This window comes from Crinia signifera, chromosome 5 (genome assembly GCF_055691185.1).
Source record: "Crinia signifera chromosome 5, ASM5569118v1, whole genome shotgun sequence".
Taxonomy (NCBI): domain Eukaryota; kingdom Metazoa; phylum Chordata; class Amphibia; order Anura; family Myobatrachidae; genus Crinia; species Crinia signifera.
Genome location: NC_139221.1, coordinates 218,563,881 through 218,585,559, shown reverse-complemented (window position 1 = coordinate 218,585,559; position 21,679 = coordinate 218,563,881). Strand labels below are relative to the sequence as shown.

The window sequence follows — 21,679 nt, the reverse complement described above, 5'->3', positions numbered from 1 at the left end:
TCAGCATTAAGTTGTCTTATTATTATTCTATTCACATCCCCAAAACATTTTCTTCTCAATTATTTACATTTTCTTGTTCTCATAGTAAAATAAACTGATGTATTGTCACATGTATAGGCAGGATTTCGCTGTTGGTTTATTATTTAAGGAACTATTTTAAGATATTCAGATGTTATGTCAATCAGCTACACAAACTGATGATAACCATTCAGTAACTTTAACAGTTTTCAGGGTAAAGAAATATTTTGCTTCCTAAACAGCATGGGGTTCATAACACCTTCGCTCACTTGCTTGTCTTCTTACTGTGCAAATCCCTGCCAGTTCCTCCTGTGCTATTGCATGGCAAGATAACATGGCTCCGATATAATTCTAAAAAAGAGAATTCTGGTTGTCATATTTACTTGTAGGTGTTGAATGAAGTTTATATTATAGGGTGTACACACGGTTAACTTTCAGCTTTTACAGTATAAGCTAAATTGAACTGAAATCGAATTGAAAATGAACGGAAATGGAACGCATTCGATTTTGATTCAATCACGATGTGCGGCCCCGCGGCATCGAAATTGAATTGAAAAATAGACTGGGCAGGCAAGTTCTGTACTCTATAGTCTAAATCGAATGTGTACACTGCGCCGTGCGATTTGCTCCCGATCGAATTGGGATTGAATAGAAAAGGAATCATACCATGTGTACACCACTTTACTTGTAGTTATAATAGGGTATACACATGGTTTGATTTAGTCCAGTGGTTCCCAAACTGTGTGCCTAGGCTCCCTGGGGTGCCTCGGGACACTTGCAGCGGAAGTGATTACATCACGTCATTTGGAACGCATTTGCGTTCTACCAGTCAAATAATTCCTTAATTTTTCAGTTAGCCCACGTATTATTGTGATATGTACACTATGGATGTACCATAATTATTGGTCTCTGTTCTACATATTTCTCTTAGGTCAATTTTTGTGCTATATACTGTTTTAATGCTACTGAACCCGGTCACGTGACCTCATCGATATACACATTATAATGTGTTTCTTTCGTTTTTTTTAAGTTAATTTTTAGCATCATTGTCCATTATACAATTAAAAAAGTGTGTCTGTCTCCTAGTAAAATGTAGTATACTTGATTTTATGCTTATTGTGCTTAATTATGTGAATGTTTGGGGCACAGACATGTTGACTATTGGCCCATTAGGGAAGGTATATATACCCAGACCTCAGTTACTGCTAGACACCTTTGAAAAAGCTGCAGTTGGCAGTGAAACGCATTAGGTGGACTGCTGGTTCTTCACCCCAAGTACTCCAAGTGTGGACTCCCCCACCCAGATTGGACCCACTTGCTTTAGGTGTATTAACACCCACGGATTTACCCTGCATATCCTCCCTTTCTCCCAACCAACTTTCCCCCACTCTGCCTGGTGGACACTGTTCCTCCCAAACATCCTGCGGCATAATTCCAGCTTGCCAGCAAAGGAGGACACTGTCAAGTGAACGGATACCACCACTTCATTCATCTTTGGTCGTGTTCGGCGGACACCGCTCCTTGGATTCTTCTGGGGTATTCGATCCCCCCCTCCATCCATCATCAAATATACGAGGGGTACCCATTTAAGCGGAAGCCGACCGACTGATAACAGCTGTTTACAAACCATACACCATTGTGAGGACCTCCATTTCCACTCAGTGGACATCACTGGACATCCAGGCCTCCGAACATTGGTAAAGTGCACTTACCTGCGATTGTTTGTTTTCTCCTCCCTTTGCCCTTACCCTACCACCGTCAACCACTGTCCAATCTGGACTTATACATATATCCATGTTTTCTTGTGACGTGAAGAACCAGTTTTACTTGGTACCATAATTGTTTTTATATTGTGATTCATATTGTGATGTATTATATGTTCCATTTTATTCAGTAAAATTTATATATTGTACCTACCAGTGTGTGCCAACCCTTTTTTTAGCGCTGCTCACACGCCTTGGCGTGATTTGTTTTGACACTTGCAGGGGTGCCTCGGGTTAGTCGTCCAGGATCAATTCTAATTATTTTTGATCAATTATTTCTGCACAAAACCAGTGCTGGTGGCTGCCAATCATAAAATGTGTACAATCAGAACCAAATCCTGCCCTTTACCACATAACTGAACCTAAGAAGCACATATAAACACAATCTACTTAATTTGATGTATATATTTGGGGCCTTGGGGTGCCTTGGAAAAATTCTGATACTCTAGGGTGCTGTAATTAGAAAAATATTGGGAACCCCTGATTTAGTCTATTTTTCTATTCAATTTTGTTTACAGTATACACTGTAGGCAAAATCGAATCAAAATCAAATTGATATTGTTTTCAGCCACATTCGATGCCTATTCAATCCCAATGCATGATCCCATTATGTCTATATCAAATAGAAAATAGACTCTGCAGGCAAGACTATATAGTACAGATATAGTACAGGTCTGTACTATATAGTAAAAATCGAATGCGCTTTGCTTACCATGCGATTCGATCCTGATTGATGGAATCGGGATCTAATTGCAAGGCAATCTTACCCTGTGTACACCCCTTTAAATTTAGCCTTATATATGTTTATATTAACACTGCTTTTATAAACATAAATAACACTGGAAAACTAGCATTTCATTTAAAATGAAGGAGCAAAATTAAGAAGAAAGTATTCGGACCCTTTCAGTACCCAGCTCATAACTTAGGGCCTACTGTACTGTACTACGGTGGAAAATATGCTAATACCACAGGAAATGTTTTGAAGGCAAATGATACCTACTGCATTACAGATCCGCTGTCACAGAATCAGATCACCATTGTGACTGTTGGTCACAGTGTTGGCCATTTGGGTAACCATAAAGGTACTCAGACTGTCCGTCTCAACTCTGAGGTTGTTAAATGTCCATTGGAAGATATAGGCAATGGTATCGGTACTCACACAAAATAGAGATTACATGTTGGTAAATGGTCTTTGTTCCCACTGCTTCTCCGACCCTATGTCAGTTATGCTGTAGCTTAAGGGGCATGAGATCTGCACAGGTGTTTGTATACGCGGATCCCGTACAATAAGAGATAAGCTGTGTACACACGGAGCAATATGATCCCTGGCAATATATTGCTAGCAATATATTGCTCAGCAATCATATTGCTCAGTGCTTTATGTTTTCATCAGCGACCATAGATGGTCGCTGATGAAAATTACAATATGCTGGAAGTGAAGGCAGGGGAATTTGTTGGTCGGAGTAGCAAGCTCCTCCGACCAACGACCATTAGGGGACTGAAAACAGGAGCACGCACCTTGCGATTTATCGCCGGTGCACACTCCAATCGCTGGCAATATGGTCGCTGAGCAACCATATTGCCAGCGATTTTATGCCCATGTGTACGCACCTATATCTATTTGATTGTTGGTTTAAATCTCTGAATTAGTTCCATAATGGACATTATCAATGTTTATTATGAAACAGTTGTTTTTAAATACTGTTGTTAATAATAATAATAATAATAATAATAATTATAATAATTATAATAATATATTCAATAGGCTGTGAGATTTTTTTTTTTACAGATTTATTGTTAGATTAGAATTGTGTTTGGTAAGTACACTGGTGGCCAAAACACATTTTGAAATTGTAATGTTTTTCAAATTTGAATGCTTATAAAAACTGTTCCACTTCAGGCAGTGCAATGATTCATATATCAAATTAAAGGAAATTTTATATTGAATTCAACACAAATATTTCCATTACAAGAGAAGTTATGCTATTTTCAAGTCAGACAAAGAAGCACAGATGCGTGAGATTCAATAAGCAGATTGTAGTAACAGCTACTACCAGCAAACCGGAATCGTCCTTCTGAGGACCAATGATCAGCTGTCATATATGAGTAGGTGCACGGTCATGTTCAAAGGTGGAAAAGGTCAGTTTGGCTGTTTCATTTTGCAGAATAAAGTTGGTTACTGAAGTGCAATTATGTTTGGATGTTTGTGAGTATTGTTTAGTGCTATTGACACTGTAAAAAAATAAATAAAAGAATGGCCCTTATTCAGATCTGATCGTAGTACAAATTTATTCTCCAAATGGGCAAAACCATGTGCACTGCAGGTGGGGCAGATGCAACATGTGCAGGGAGTGGAGCTTACATTCTATATTCCCTACCACATGTATTGGCACACACATTCACACTATGATTAATTTTGTTGGGAGACAATTAACCTATCAGTATATTTTTGCATTGTAGGAAGAAACCAGGGCATTCAGACCAAACTCGCACAAGCATAGGGAGAATATACAAACTCTACACAGTTAGGGTCATCTTGGTTGAAATAAGACCCATGACATCAGAACTGTGAGGCAGTCATTCTAACCATGACACCATCCACACTGCTATCTAGTGTTACAGTGGATTGCTTTTTGTGATTGCTATATTACTATGATTTCATTGTCAAACCTCTTGATACAGTTTTTTGGGTACTCTTTACCTAGAAGGGCGCCCGTCGCGGGCATCGCGGGTACATTTATGTATGGCCGCGACGCGACCGACGCGATGCCCGCGATTTCCCATTGAAACCAATGTTAAACATGGAAATTGTGTCGGTCGCGTCGCGGCCGGCCATAAATGTACCTGCGATGCCCGCGACGCGATGCTCCCGATTTCCCATAGGAATCACTGTTAAAAGGCGCGATGGACCCGATTTTACTGTTAAATGGCTCAATCCACCCGATTTGGCCATAGGAATCAATGTTAAATGGGCCACAGAGCCCATTAACCCTTAAATGTCCCCCCCAATTTTTAACTCCACCCCACGATCCACGCCAACCCGAAGCGTGGCGAGTGCAGCGAGCCCGCGAGGGGCGGCGGTACGCGTCCTCCGACCTTTTCATGCCCTACTATCCACTAGGGCGTGGTGTGAGAATATAATAGTGTGGCGAGCGCAGCGAGCCACCGAGCCCGAAGCGTGGCGAGCGCAGCGAGCCCCGCGACTGGACGCGGATACCTTCACAGTTATGCGCGTCCCCTCGCGGGCTTCACAGGTGTCCGTGGCGAGGCGGACACCTGTGAAGCCCGCGAGGGGACGCGTCTACCTGTGAAGGTATCCGCGTCCCCTCGCGGGGCTCGCTGCGCTCGCCACGCTTCGGGCTCGGTGGCTCGCTGCGCTCGCCACACTATTATATTCTCACACCACGCCCTAGTGGATAGTAGGGCATGAAAAGGTCGGAGGACGCGTACCGCCGCCCCTCGCGGGCTCGCTGCGCTCGCCACGCTTCGGGTTGGCGTGGATCGTGGGGTGGCGTTAAAAATTGGGGGGGACATTTAAGGGTTAATTTGGCCTATTTGGCCCCAAATCGGGTCCATTGAGGCATTTAACAGTAAAATCGCGGTCAATCTGCCGATATAACATTGTTCCCTATGGGAAAATCGCGGTGATCGCGGTCATCGCGGGCATCGCGGCCATCCCGATTTACCCGCGATGCCCGAGATTACCGCGATGACCGCGATTTTTACCCCCGACGACCGCGATTTCAATCGCTGGCGCCCTTCTAGGTAAAGAGTACCGTTTTTTGTGTAATTTATTGGATGAGGATCAATAAATGAATTATATGTAATCTTACTTTGCTATGATCATTATTATGGCAATAAAACTATATCACTATCACTATAAGTTGTATATATTAGAAATAATAAAGTAGTCCTTAACTGTATCACTGTTAAATGTATCTTTTCCTAAACTTATTCACAAAAAAAATTTGGTATAGTTAGCAAATGCTCATAAAGACTGAGATTTTAACTAACCATAAGATAAAATAGCTTGCAGAGCAGAAATATAGATCCAAGGGGAAAGTTTTGATCGCCCTGAGGTTGCTCGATATTGAATGCAATGACTGTTAAAAAGAAGAATTCCGTTTTTGGCTTCTTAACAAGTTTCTTTTTCTGAAAAAGCTTTTATGCAGCGTGTTTCAATGAACCAGTTGAGGATGTTATTAACCTCAGGGTCTAAAACTAAAACACAGAGGTATTGAAATTCACAATAAAAGGCAAAATGCCTAGAACAGAGTCACCTATAAAGCATACTTATGATTACGTCTCTTGAGGTCATTTATCAAAGGCCAACTAGTGATTTATATAAGCAAAACTAGTGCGGTTTCAGCCAATTTTGTTTTGTGTTTTTGACTGCCTTTACCAAAGCAATACAAAGAAAACAATGGTAGGTACGATACATTGTCATTGTCTGTAAACTGCATGTATTTCTTATCTTTTTAGATTAAACAAGTACATTTAAAAAAAAGTTATATACAGTACATATATATATATATATATATATATGTGTGTGTGTGTGTTTGTGTGTATGTCCTGAATACCCGGCACTTTCTCTCACATCCTCCTTCTGCCGCATGGACACATTCAAAGGCAACCCCCCCCCCCCCCCCAGCACTCAGCAGACTATTAATCACCAGGAGGCTGCATCAAGTTTTTGCAACATTTCCGGCTTCAATATTAAAATTTGTGTATACAGAAACTATATAAAATTTGTGAAGGGCAAAGAAAAGTCCATGTATGGGATGTCTAAGCTTTCTTCCCAGATAAAACCCCACGACGATCAGTCTAAAATTTAGAAAAAGGACGAGTGCGCCTCCTAAAATAATGCTGTTTTCAGTACCACCAATGTGTAAAGGGAGGCTAAAAGTGGACTCATACCAAATAAATAAACTCAGCTTATATTATGTCTTTCAAATGATCCACCTACAGCCATCAGCAAAGTGATTTTCACTAATTTAATAGAATTCCAAAAAGTCATAAAAACATAAGAATAAATAAATAGTGTAATAAAATTACAAGTTAAGAACAACTAAATGTATGCTCATACATTATTTATGTATAAATAATGTAAAAAAAAACAGCTTATCTGAAATATTCAGGTCAAACCAATACGATTTGGCCAGAAGGAGCTGAGTTTTATCTCATACCATACTAAAACCCAAGTGTTTCTTACTACAAAAACGTAGACTGATCGCTATCCAGATGGGTGATAGAAAATGTCTAGGTGGACAGTCAATAAGTTGGCAACATATAGACAATATACATATGGTCAACATAGTCAAAAGGTCGACACAATTACAAGATTGACATGGCTATGTTAAACACATTTTTTCATACTTTTCCATCCATGTGGACTCTGGGAATGGTAACTTGTCCAAAAACATGGTGAGCAAAGCGAGCCATGTGAGAGGGTGTGGTACTTTCATTGTAGTTTCACATGATCCGGTGTTGTTTTTGACACCAAAAAAAGAAAGTGAAAAACTCATGGCAACATTTTCCATGTCAACCTTTTGCTTGTGTCAACCATTTCCCAGTGTTGACCTTGCTCATGTTGACCTTTAGATGTTGACCTGGACATCGTTAACCTAAACATTGTCAACTTACTATATCACACCAGGAATCATACTGTGAATAATTATTTCTCTTCACAGAATATTCTAGATCCATATGCTACAAATGTATATGTATACTTATAAAAACATTATTGGTAAAGTAATTTAACCGCTGTTCAAGAAACATTTTCTTTAAAAATACCACTAGACAGAATGTTGCTCTTTTCTATATAGCATATTTCAAGCTACCTTTAGTCCCTACAGTGATCATCTCATGGGTACAGAATAATATAAAATATGCTATAATCAAAGAGAAAGTCACATTTAAATACACTGACACACTATCTGTTCTTAAGCTTTGTCAGCAGTTTTTTCATATAACCCAAAGCTCAGGGAATTCCAGTTTTATGAATATACATTTATGTCTAACATTTGGAAAGTGCCGAGCCAGACTTGTAAAAGAGAATTTGTTCTCTGCTCTTCAATATGCTGCACATTTGCTAATGGTATAGATAAAAAGTACAAAGAAGACATTTCCTTATCAATAGTGTAAAACTAGTCACACCGATTTTTATCGGAACCATTTTTTGAAAGCGTTCAATAAAAGTTTTATAATAAAATATCAGTATTGACAATCTGTATTCTGTAAACACATACTGTATGTATGTTAGCAATACACATTCACTTAGGTATGACTATAATTTAAAAAACATTACCCCGAAAATCATTCTTGCTAAAAAAAAAAAAAAAAAAAAGCTTACACAACCACGCAATATATTTTTTTGCTCTTCCCAGCTTTAGAAGCAGTTTTGTAATTAGCCATTTAAAAGTGGCTAAATAGGGCTGGTAGCCATTATCATCATTAGCGTATATTTGCACCAGTATATACTCACTGGTGTATTTATAATGGGTGTAGTGTGGCTCCATATCGCACAAGATGCACCCAGTTCTGCGTCAACTGCAGCATGCACAGTAGAGAAATCACTGTGGGAATAGACAGTGCTCCATTTTCCTAGATGTCTGTATTTGCCCAGACTCTACAGCGCTGTTGGCAGAAAGGAATGGTCCAGATGGAGAAGGATGCACACGGACCTCCTCCTCTCTTAAAATGCCCCTGGAAATACTTCAATTGATAGTTAGGTGAACACGTCCATACTGTATTTAGCATTCGTTAGACCTCCCGTCCCTTCCCGGTCTTGATGCATTGAAATTGTAAGTGGCTTATTGTCAGATTCAGGTTAAGCCAGTGACTTCAGCACTTATAAGGTACAGAGTTTGCCCGACCCCCTAATCAAGGCCAAGAACCACCACATGATACTGTAAACATATAAGCAATTTGACGTTCTAATTTCTAACTAGAAGTGTTAAAAACAATAGTAATGTCTGACACAAACATTGCTATGTTGGGCATAAAAACATCAAGCTTTAAAGTAGGCACTAAATTGCTCCAATTCCACCCTGACTACTGTAGTAACCTAAGACAGCCAATAGTTTAGAATAAGAGCTATTTCTATATTTAATAAACTATATTTCAAACAAATGATATCAAATGTTTTGCCTTTTAATTAATGTTTTAAACTAATAGTAATTGTAATTTTTTATGCAAAATTTGAAATGTGAATTTGACGACACATTCTAAATATAATTGAGCAAAATAACCTGAATAGTGACACATCAGATTGTTGTTGGCAGGGGTAGGTTGGCGGCAACAGGTTGGAAGAAGTCAATAAGGAGAGTGGCGTAGTCGGACCTTGTGGGAAGCTTAAGTACTTTAATGTTAAATAGCAATGGCATATTCATTAGTATTGTTGCAAAACTAAACAAAATATGCAGCTAGTAATATGTAATATGCTAGTATATTACCCAAATACAAATATCTGTTTACCTTACTGTAAGACTGGTTGCTGTTCTATAATACACACAATGTGGCCTGGCCATTATTTTGAACCAATAAATTCAGCTTTTAAAAGAGCAACAAGATGAATGTAATTGTCGAATGAACTGAATAGAAAGTAGTTTATGTAATGGATGTAACTCAAAGCTTGGATTATTCCAGTTCCCCACGCTGTTATGTCTCATTGGCAGCCAATACTAAATTTACGCTAAGAATTAACATGAAAAATGATGTTTTGACTTAGTAAAACTATTCCCAGTTAAATTTGTTCCCTAGACATTCTGCCTGCATTTTTGAATGCATTGAGAAGAGATTACTTTATATTAACATAAAGAATACTACATATGTTAAGACAAGATTAAATAAAGCAAGCCAAAAATTATATATGGCATAACATGATAAAAAATGACATTAGGATGTTTAACAAATAGTTAGAACAATAAAATACATTTGTAAATTAAGCGCATTACTGTAGATATATTCCTAATTCAAATGATAGAGTAGCAAAGCATAAATAGACTAATTGCATGATTTTAATATTGTATAATCATGACTAAATATAAAATCACAGATCTGTCTAGTGTGTTAATTGATTTGCTGGGCTTGTACTTGTTTTCTACAGTACAAATAAATATGAATCTTATTGACTTTTTTGACTAGGTGACTAAAGTAATATATCAAGGTGGGGCTGTAGATGTAGCTTATCTAGACTTTAGTAAGGCTTTTGACCCTGTCCCACATCGCAGACTGTTAAATAAACTTGAAAGCTTGGGATTGGATTCTAAGATAGTTGAATGGATAGGAGCGTGGTTGCAGGACAGAAAACAGAGACTTGTAGTAAATGGAGTACAGTCAAAGGAGGGAAAGGTTACAAGGGGAGTACCCCAGGGATCTGTACTTGGACCAGTGCTTTTTAATATCTTTATTGGTGATATTGCAAATGGAATTGAGGGTAAAATGTGCCTTTTTGCAGATGACACAAAGGTATGCAACAGGGTAGACACACCAGGAGGGGTAAAACAAATGATTGATGATCTAGGTAGATTAGAGGAATGGTCAAGAGCACGGAAACTACAGTTTAATGCCAAAAAAATGCAAAATTATGCACTTGGGTTGCAAAAATCCAAAGACTAAATATAGTATAAATGGCACTATAATGGAAACTACCAAGGAAGAGAGGGATCTAGGTGTCACTATTTCAGGGGACTTAAAAGCAGGTAGGCAATGTAACAAAGCAATTAAGAAGGCAAGTCAGATGCTTGGTTGCATAGGGAGAGGTATCAGCAGTAGAAAGAAAGAAGTAATAATGCCACTGTATAGGTCATTGGTATGACCTCACCTAGAGTATAGTGTTCAGTTCTGCAGGCCATATCTCCAGAAGGATATAAATACATTAGAGACTGTACAAAGAAGGGCAACTAAATCGGTGCATGGCCTACATCACAAAACGTACCAGGAAAGACTAAAAGATCTTAATATTTATACTTATATTTATAGAGCAAAGAAGGGAAAGGGGGGACATGATAGAAACTTTCAAATATATCAAGGTTTTTTTTTTATTTGCTAGTCCCATTTTCACATATTTTCAATGTGTTTATCCGACGTGTAAGGGCCCCGGTAAAGCTGGGGGGCATAGCCTGATCAAGACAGCTTAGCCATATACCTGTTTAATAACAGCCCTGAAAAAATCTATGTACACAGATTCAGTGGTGGGGAGCAATATTTGTTAGATCGCTAACCTACTGCACAAAACTACTGCACTCAGTGACAGCAGCATATGCTCGGCTAAAGAGCCTGGACCCAGATAATTAGTACCCAAACCCCCACAGGCACCGCTGCCTATAGTAACATTACTCATTTCCATTAAATAACTTTTTTTTCCCACCTAGAGGGATAGTGTATCTAATATGTATGTATGTATTGGGGCCGGCATTCAGCCGGCGGCATCTAGGGGACTCGCAAGGCTGCAAATTTGCAGCCTTGTGAGTCAACCAGAATAAGGGCATTAGCTAAAACTGTGGGACGCATAGCAACATTTTTAAGGGTCCTCTGTCCCAGCCATATTACAATGAGAAGGTCAAATTATGCTAAAAAACTGTGTCCTCCAGTTCAGGTTATGCCACATTACAGAACCCAGTTCAGGATATGCCACATTACATGTCAAGGCTCTGGACACCCACTATAGGTACGCCTATGTCTACAGTCCTGCCCCAATAGAGATGACAAATTGTGGGTCTTGTGCACTAAGCCTTGAAGATAGATAAAGTGGATGTAGATACCAACCAATATGCTCCTAACTGTCTTTTTTCGAACACAACTTGTAACATGGCAGTTAGGAGCTGATTGACTGGTACTTTCTTCATTAAATTTATCTCTCTCCAAGGCTTAGTACTCCTATATTCCCTACCAGAAGTACACATATACACTTGGGTTCATTATTGCTGACAGACAATTTTGGGGGGGGGATTGAAACTAGGAGATCCTAGTGACATGGGGAGAATATACAAATTCCAAGCAGTTAAGATGGTATTGGGAATTGAACCTAAGATTTCATTGCTGCGATACAGTAATGCTACCTATTACACCAACCATGCTAGTTACAGGTATTTTATTTAGCCATTTGAGGCTTTTAGGAGAAATAGGTAGGCTATTAAATTCCAGTTCACGCTACATCACCTTAATTTGACCTTATTGTCCATTTGTATTCACTTTGGACAATAAGACCATGTAAAGTTTGGGTGAAATCAGGATGAAGTGGAGGTGAAAAAGAGGTGAATTCAAGGTGATGTGACATCACATTTAATTGGATTGACCCCTTAGATTCTCCAATTGGTATTCCCTATAGCCAAGTTATATTGAATCGAATAATAAGGTTAAGCCTGATTTAGGTGGCATTCACTGCCACCTTGTCTTTGCTTTCATTGTCTAATTGTCTATGGGTTTTCTCTGGTAATACCCATTTTCTTACCTAATATCCCATTGTGACTTATTTATGCATGAAAATATTCATGGCCTAAAGGAAAAGGATGAGGTTGAGAATGGTGTCATTTGAGTGTGATGATACTATGGTTGTATGTAGAATCTGGCGCATAGACTGAGACTATAAACCTGGTAACTGGTGGCTTGATCATGTGCTCAACTCAGGACTTCTATCCCTCCATAAAATAACAGTTATCAAGTAAATTTAAAGTACAGTATTTGTTTTGATATACTGTAGGGGTGATTCAGAAGTTAACACTGTTTGCACCACAGCTGATTCTGAAGACGTCCAGGTGTGCCATGATCCACTGCTGTGTACACACATACAGCATTGGATCACCCTCAGGTGACTGTCAGCCATTTGAGGAAGTTTAATCTTGCTCAGAATGACTGCTTAAACACCTATGCAAGGGCCAGAAATTCTGCATGGTAAGACCCATACCCATACTCTGATATTGGCATGCCTAAAAAATGGGGTGACATATCCCCATTTTCTAAAATGGTCCCTGTTGCTGCACTTGCTAATACACAGCTGCAGCATGTCAATCATCCTGCAGTTTAGGCTTATCCCAAAGGACCAGTTCTGATCATGCACAGTCCACCCACCATGAATAGTTATCACACACCTAGGGGCAAATTTACTAAAACTTTTAACAATTAGAAGAGGTGATGTTGCCCATAGCAACCAATTAGACTGTTTATCATATTCTGGGATGCAATAAAGAAGGTATAGATAGGTAGATAGATAGATCTGATTGGTAGATATAGGCAACATCACATGTTTTCATTTTTAGAAGCTTTAGTAAATGTATCTACTATTGGGGAAAAAAAAACCCTGTGCATAATTGATTTTTTTAAAGCAATCATCATTTTCTAAATACATACATCATAAAACTCAATAACAATAACAAATGAAAAGAAATTAATTCTAAAATGACCATAACATAAAGGCCACTTAATAAACTTCCATTCACTATTATTAGACCATTGTTGTAGTTGAATATTCTTTCATTGAACCAGAACAATTCAATCTAGCTGCTTAATATAATCTTGCAATCAACACAGACTAAAGTTTAATTAATCTTACTCATCAACAATCAGACAAGTAGAGCACAGATGATGCTGGTTGTGTGATGATAAAAAGCTTAAAATATTTCAATAATCTGTCTTAATTTAGAACTGTGCCAAATAATGTGTATTCAAGTCCAGTCATTTATTACAGAACATTGATCTTATTAATAAAATGCCCTTAGCACTGCTAAATGGCCTTTAGTATGTATTTTGAATATTTGTCCGATTTTTCTAAAGGAAATCAAGAAAGTATAATTAACAATATTAATACTGTTAGCCTTTATTATCATTGGATAAATTATACATAAATGATTCCTTGGTATGCTTTTTGGGCCAGCCCGAAATATCAGATTTATGTTATATTATAATTATTATTATTATTATTATTACTACAGGTTGGGTATGCCTTATCTGAAATATACCTTTTTTGTTTTTATTTTTCCCCTGGCGCCTTTCTTTATACGTACCATGCCCCACCGTTTCCACGATGACCATTGGACTCCTCTTCAGTGGCATCCCCGGTCTCAAGGATGCATTGCAGGGGTGCATCCGTGATGTCACCAGTGCACCCGCACAATGCATCCTTGGGACGGGAGATGCCACTGAAGAGGAATTTGATGGCTGCCGTGGACGCCAGGGATTTCAGATAAGGTATACTCAACCTTTTTATTATTATTATTATAATTATAATTTAATAATCACCCTCATTTGCAAAATATCATCCTCAAAATCTATTTCCGCTATTGTATTCCTATGGTGCATCAATTCCATTTTCCAGTAGAACTGCATAAAAAATAAATAAGGTCTCTGACATGATCTTGAAGGGTTTGCCCACCACAACCAAAATGGAACTACAGTAGTTTTGCCTGGGGACTGTAGATAATGAACTCAATGAAACTCAATCCTGCTTCCTCAGGCAGTCTTATTTAAAACCTAGGGTCTCTGTTCTTTCCCTGCACTCATTTCCTCTGTCTGCAATTCTGCGCACAACAAGGTCTAGCCTTCAAGACATATATAGAGTAAAGGGACGACATGTTGTTATTCTCACAGCAGTTAACTTTCTTCAGCGCAGGCAGGGGTAGTGATGAAACAGGAGCCAGAAGTCATAACACGTGACGTTACAGAACAGACATACAGGGAGGAACCCCACCACTTCATTGTGCAAACCCTGCACACAGTAAATGCATAAATGTTCTCAGAAGCAAATTAAAAAGATATTTTTGGCTATATTTGCATTTACCAAAAAAGTTAACAAAGCAATAAATCACATAAAGAGAAACCCCTAGCAAATCAGCAGTCAATATACCTATGTTTACATTAGTCCTACTCCTCACTCATGAGTACTGCTTATGTACCTAAAGTATGCAACACCCCATGTTAATATAGACACATGCACTATATATATATATATATATATAAAAAAAAAAAAAATATATATATATATATATATATATATATAAAGATATGGAGATTGGTCATCACTCTCGTCCACAATAGTCAAACGCCCCAGTGCTTTCCTCACAATGTTATGCTATAGATGAGACTCAGGAGACCCGAATAGGTTAATCCCAAGGACCAGGCGGCACTCAGCAGGCTATGGGTTGTATCCAATTTTTATCGAAAAAAAGGTGCAGAGATACAATCAAACAGTCATGACACGTCAACATGACTGTTTGATTGTATCTCTGCACCTTTTTTTCTATCAAAATTGGATACAACCCATAGCCTGCTGAGTGCTGCCTGGTCCTTGGGATTAACCTATTCGGGGTCTCCTGAGGCTCATCTATAGTATATATATATATATATATATATATATATATATATATATATATATATATATATATATATATATATATATACAGTACATACTACATACACAATATCATACACAATAATTAACAGTGAATTTCATTCGCTTACCCATATATTTCCATCCTGGTGATATGGTTTCCAGTTTCTGCCAGTGTCACTGTAGAGCAGGCGGTATTGGGACACCCAATCGGAACTGCTGTATCTTCCTTGGGTAGCGATTGCTCGTATCTGTTTCCTGCTTTCAAAATCTACTTGCAGCCATTGATAGTGGTCACTGTCCAATGGTGACCAGCCACCATCACCTATAGAATGATATAGCATCATATAATGTCAATGGTAAATGAAAATTTACAGTGAATATATACAGTAAGCAAAGAGAATACGCAAATTAAAATTTCAGAAGAATTGTATTTCTTTAACTAAGCTCCCATCTAGTATGACATCAGTGTTTAAGGGAATGCTGCATCTGGATCTCCACATATTTTTCTGTTGTATATTTAGACTGCTTTTAGTGAAGTTTATAAGCATCAGCTGATTGGACAGTTTTAAAATATTTTTACCAGTGTAATACATAGTATGCATCAAAACTTAAAGTACCATTCAATTCATATAAGTTTCCATACCTTACATTTACAGTATATGAACAATCTACATTACTGTACTGTATGTTCATGTCCCATACCAATCAATATATGCGTCTGCTACCAATCAATACCTATGATCCACCCCTCATTGTCATCTGTCATGTAATCTATCTACAGCTGACCTTCATTTCCATAAAGCTTTTTTCTCAAGACATCCTGCTGGTATATAAAACTACTTTCTCACTGCACAGTGGGTGGCCTCAATCTTTTGAATATAAAAAGCAAAGTAAATCAAAGGCAAGTGGTAGCACACATTATCACATTTACATAATACCACAATATAATTTAACGAAAGACCTCAAAGCAAATCAAGAGGGAAAAAAATGCTGCACCACAAATGGTTTGCTTTGATCAGTTAACTTCAAAACTTATTGTGATAGAATGTTGGCAAAATTTCTAATTGGCAAAGCAGTCGATAAAAATATTTACTGTATGAAAAGTGTCCAGCAAGTGCCATAATATACTGGTAAGCCTAACATATGCACGAGCCACACAGAAAGGGCCTGTTTCAGAGGTGGATGCAAATCATTAAGCATTCCCCTTGTGCACTAATGTGGATACAAGAGTAATGACAAACTGTGCTTGTGAATCCAATCTCATCCATCGATAGCAACATTGACTTCTTGAGCAACCCCTGTCTGACGAATATCTCTTACAACCTTCTCAAAATATGGCCACTGTGGCCGCAGTGCTGCAAAAGAGGTCCCATAAAACACCATGACACACCCAGTCCCTACCTTGAAACACCCATAACAAATGCGGTCATATAGATGATGTATGTACAGTAAATATTTAGAGGACTTTTGTGCTTGAGCAGTAGCAACTGAAACAACTGCACCACACCCAACTCTAAGTCATTTAAAAAATGCTCAGCTATGATTAGAGAATGTTTTACTTTACAGCAATATTTGCAAGAATATATTTGGGAATATAGATAGATGTAGTAACCATTCTGTCTTTGTTGGCCAAAAAAAAAAATACAAATTCCTCATTGTAAGTCCTTATGGACACACATTTTGTTGTTATATGGGACCAATAAAATTGGATGTGGTTAACATACTGGATGCCAACAGTCAGAATACCGACTCTGGTATCCTAACTTGTGGAAACATGACCGGAGCCAGAATCTAGATGAGAATCCTGATTGCCAACATGCCAACATCCTGACATTGATGAGGATGTTGACTCTGGAATCTCAAATACTGGCATCCTGAACGAAAGTACATGGGGTGGGGCAGGTTAGGTATAGGCACTAGGGGGGTTTAGAGTTAGGCTGCAGGTGTGGAGCTAGGGTGAGGCTGCGGTTAGGGTTAGACACTTAAAAAGAGGGAGTTAATGATAGGCAGTGGGGTATGTAGGCCTAGGATATGTAGCGGGGTATGTAGGCCTAGGCTGCGGGGTATGTAGGTTAGGGTTAGGAACTGGCAAGGAGGATTAGGGTTAGGCTGCAGTGGGGAAAGGTTGGGGTTAGGCTGTAGAGAGGGAGGATTAGCGTTTGGGTAGGGAATGGTTGAGGTACTGTATGTATACTTACGTACAGATGACCATTCTGCGGTCATTTATACAGCAGGTATTTCGGTACTTGATTTTCGGAGTTGATTTTAGATAGTGTGGCTAGCTCAGCGAGCCACCCACACTATCTAAAATCAACTCCGTGCCGACGCGGATGGTGGGGGTATGAAAAGGTCGGAGGACGCGTACCGCCACCGCTCGCCATGCTTTGGGTTGGCGTTGATAGTGGGGGTGGCGTGGGGGTGCTTTTAACATTGTAAGCACCCATTACGGTGCTTATACAATTAATAATCTTATAGGGGGCCCATTTAACATTGAAAACACCCATTAGGGTGCTTATACAATTTTAAATTGTATACCATTGTATATGGCATTCAATGGCATACAATGCGATGGTATACGATTTAAAATTGTATAACATCGGCTGCCATCGCGTAACATCGCATTGCATACCATTGTATGGCTTATGGTATGCGATGCGACGGGCGCCGTGCTAGGAAACAAGTACCGGTATTTCCACTAAAATAACCATAATCCGATGATTTCTGAACCACTGTAAACTTATTATACAAAGTAGATGAACAATGGCATTGCATTGTTTAGCCAGAGCACACAGCTCTGTTGGAAAATCTGCTTTACTTGATTGACTATAATGGATACTACAGGACAATATGAGACTCAGCGCAATTTCAATTTAACCTTTCAGCTATTAGAAGCCCATTTGTATCATAAAGGAATGGGCAGGGGTTCAGTATGTTTTGCTGGCAGTTGAAATCCCGGCAGTCACAATCCCGACAGCGGGAATGCTGGTTCATTTATAGAGACATGCACCTGGAGTTCAGCAGTGGCGTGCGGTGGGTTGAGGCACAGCCTTTCCTGTAATACTAACGTATACGCTGGAATTTTGAATTTATAAAGTATGTCAAAAATACAAAGAATATATCAAAAATCTTATTTTTATTATTCTATTCATTTTTATAGTCAAAACTCTGGAGGAAAAATTCTATGGCAGGTGAGGCAGTGCCTCACCTGGCTACCTTTTCTGCACATCTCTTTTTAAAACTCTTTGAATATCCTGCAGTATAAAATGCTGCACATGGGAATAATGCCGACATGTACCCCTGGGCACTGGCACTTGCCAGGGACTCCTCTGCCATTTACCTCACCGCACGTCCCTGGAGTCCATATAGTATAACCTTTAATCTTGGTGAAAAATATGTACTCAGACAAATGATGTTATTCAGAAAGATGAGTAAGAGGCCAGAAAAACAAAATCCCCAATAAGTGAATTTTTTTGCAGCACAATCGCAAAGACACATGGATCCCAGAAATGTGTTTTTTTTTGGTACTTGTGTATTTTCACGGCGCCCACAAAATCGGCTGAAAATCGGCCGCAAATCGGCCGCAAATCGCATGCAAAAATCGGATGCGATTCTGCGGCCGATTTTCTGCCGATTTCTGGCCGATTTGAATGCTGTTCCATCATTGCACACCTTGCACACCCCCGATTTCCATCGTAGTGCATCGCATGCAATATAGTGGCATGTGATGCATGCCATGCGATGCATGTGAAGCGATTTGATTTGCAATTGTACAATCACCCTGAAAAGTGCTTACAATGTTAAATGCATCCCCATTGTCAACACCACCCCCACTATCAACGCCAACCCAAAGCGTGGCGAGCGCAGCGAGCCCGCGTGGGGCGGCGGTACGTGTCCTTTCGACCTTTTCATACCCCCACTATCCACGTCGGCGTGGAGTTGATCTTAGATAGTGTGGCGAGCGCAGCGAGCCACCGAGCCCGAAGCGTGGCGAGCGGACGCGGAATACATGTAAAGTAATCCGCTGCGCTCGCCACGCTTCGGGCTTGGTGGCTCGCTGCGCTCGTGATTGCAGACAATTATGAAGTAGGGTACAGGGAATTAATGGGAACAATTGAATTTCCCAAATATTGTACATTACAGACACATTTGGCCTTCAATAGTTCTATATTTGCAAAATAATGAAATGTATAGTATGTAGTGATCCGATGGATAAGTAGCAAAATATTAGTTTTCTATTTGTCCCTATTTAGTTTAATATGAAAAAAAATCTTTATTATAAATTCTACAATTCCTTATGAAAATTTACATTTTCAAAACTGCAGATACACAACAGCTAGTATGCATTGTATATATACTGTACCAGAATAATGTAGTTTACAAAGAGATCAGTCATCGTTACTAAGAAATGTCAGGATCTAACGCTCCAACAGAGACTTGCTAAGGATCGATGGGTATTCTCCTCTCTCTATTTCATCTAATAAAAGGTGCAATTTGAGGGACTTTGATTGCTTTGTGCACTTTGACAATAAGATGTGTAACCTTTATTGATTTGTCGGTTATAAAGATGGTTCTTCCAGCTCTGTGTAGACTTCAATAAAGACACAACATTGTTACGTACTCTGTTGTGTGTCTGTTACTTGGTATTGTTTGGGTGCACTTATTCATATTTTCCAGAAACAAAGTTGTCAGGACTTTTTAATCTGCACAACCAAATTTGCCGCCATGTTTGACATTAATTAGCCAATAATATAGAATTTTGATGACAGATACATTACTGAATGAAAAATAAGCTTCATCTTGTACACAACAAGCTAATGAAAGTGTAGAATGAAAAGAAGCTGAACGGAAAATACGAATAATTGCTGAGTAGAATGTATGTGGAATATAAAATTAAATATTCAAAGTGTTTGCAATTTTTATAAACGATTTTTCATTTGTCAATATAACCCTATTCTATTAACACCTAGATTGTTCCAATCATCCCTAATGGTAAATCACAGTAATAAAAGTCATCCAGCTTTAGTTTTCATAAAAGTGTTAAGCGTCTGAATGTGTGCAATGGCAATGTTCCGATTATTATATTAAAAACCATTTGTCATCACTTGTGATCTGCAGGGTGTTGATATGCAGTATAAACAATAAAGTAACAATCATTTATTTGTGTTGTAAATAGATCATTTTTTAAAGCTCATTAATCAAGTTGCCCAAAGGCTTCAGAACTAAACCTGGACAGAGTTTAATGATATCAATTATTCTGTACATGTTGTCTCAGCACATTTTGGGAGTCATGTCTGTGGTCTCTTTATGGCTCATATATTATGAGTTGAGTGCCTGTTTTTGAACACATTTTTGATAATGAAAAGATGGCTTGGTTATCGCTGCTGATTTAGGTGATGGAAGATTTATATATCATTTTAACATAAAGCTGAAGCAGTAAGAAGAAACCTACCATGCTGGGATCCCTGTAATAGAAGAATGTATTACCCATCCAGGGCTGAAGCCCGTGGCTGTCCCCAGCGCCCCTTGGTGGAGAACGCCAGGCTATTTATTCCATCCTAGTGCCAGCCCATGCTAGCTATGTGAAACTTTAACATCTGAGTCAGATGGAATGGGCCTGTTACAGCTGCTTTACTGTAAGTATTAATTAACAATAGAGCAGTGAGCAGCAAATAAAATAAGCTATACTGGCTACAGCCCAGTCCAGCCCAAAACATTCCTATGTACATGAGGTTGCTGCTTTGAATATGTCCTATTTACAGAATCCACTCTCTAGACCCAGTGCTTATAGAAGTCACAGCTGCTGCACACTCGGAACATTGATTCTGTATTTTGCACAGATGATGAAAATTGCAACTTTCCCTCAATCCTTCATCCACAGTCCACCTCTAAATCAGCTCCTTAGCTTTTTATATTTACATTCCTTTAAACCATCACATCTATGGAAACATAAACATGCAGGTGCTAGCAGGTGTGAGTATCTCTCCTACTGCTGGAAGATTTCAAGTTTACCGGTTCGGTGTTGTTGGGTTTTGGCTGTGAACAGACTGATCAGAGAAATGCAATTATTTTACTGCTCACTATTAATAAAAGTAAACATCTGATACTGTGACTTTGTTCTGCTCCATTCTGTCTCTTCCCATTAAAACTAGTTGTGTGTTAGCTGATTTTTAGAGTATTTTACCCTCAGTTCCATGATAGGGAATACTTTCATATTTTCTTTTCAGAGCTGCATTGTGTGTTAATATTGGTAGCATAGTCTGCATTCCGCAATGTCTACAAGTAGTGCATTTAAATGCCTCAATTTTACCAACTCGCATTATAACAGATGAAAAGCCATTAAAAGTAGAATGGGTGGAATTGTATAAAACGCTGCAATATAGCAAACCACATACTGTGCTAATATAAGATGTATAGTACAGTATAATGCAGTATGGAAAATAACACAGAGCAGCATGATAAACAATAAGGTCGCTAAAAACTTTTTTTTTTTTTTAAAGGTCTTATATGGCAACGATTACAAATTCAGCACAGTGGTTTTTATTATCTTTTCTTAATGCTTTATTCTACTGCT

At 38.7% G+C, this 21,679-nt stretch overlaps 1 protein-coding gene across 1 annotated transcript in view; it reads right to left on the bottom strand.

Annotated features, from left to right (window-relative positions):
- Positions 1–21,679, bottom strand: part of CNTNAP2 (contactin associated protein 2) — a 1,678,538-nt gene that overhangs the window by 1,153,725 nt on the left and 503,134 nt on the right. The window contains exon 3 of the mRNA XM_083188543.1: positions 15,237–15,430. Within this exon, the coding sequence (XP_083044669.1) occupies positions 15,237–15,430 (194 nt within the window). The remainder of the gene's footprint in view (positions 1–15,236; positions 15,431–21,679) is intronic.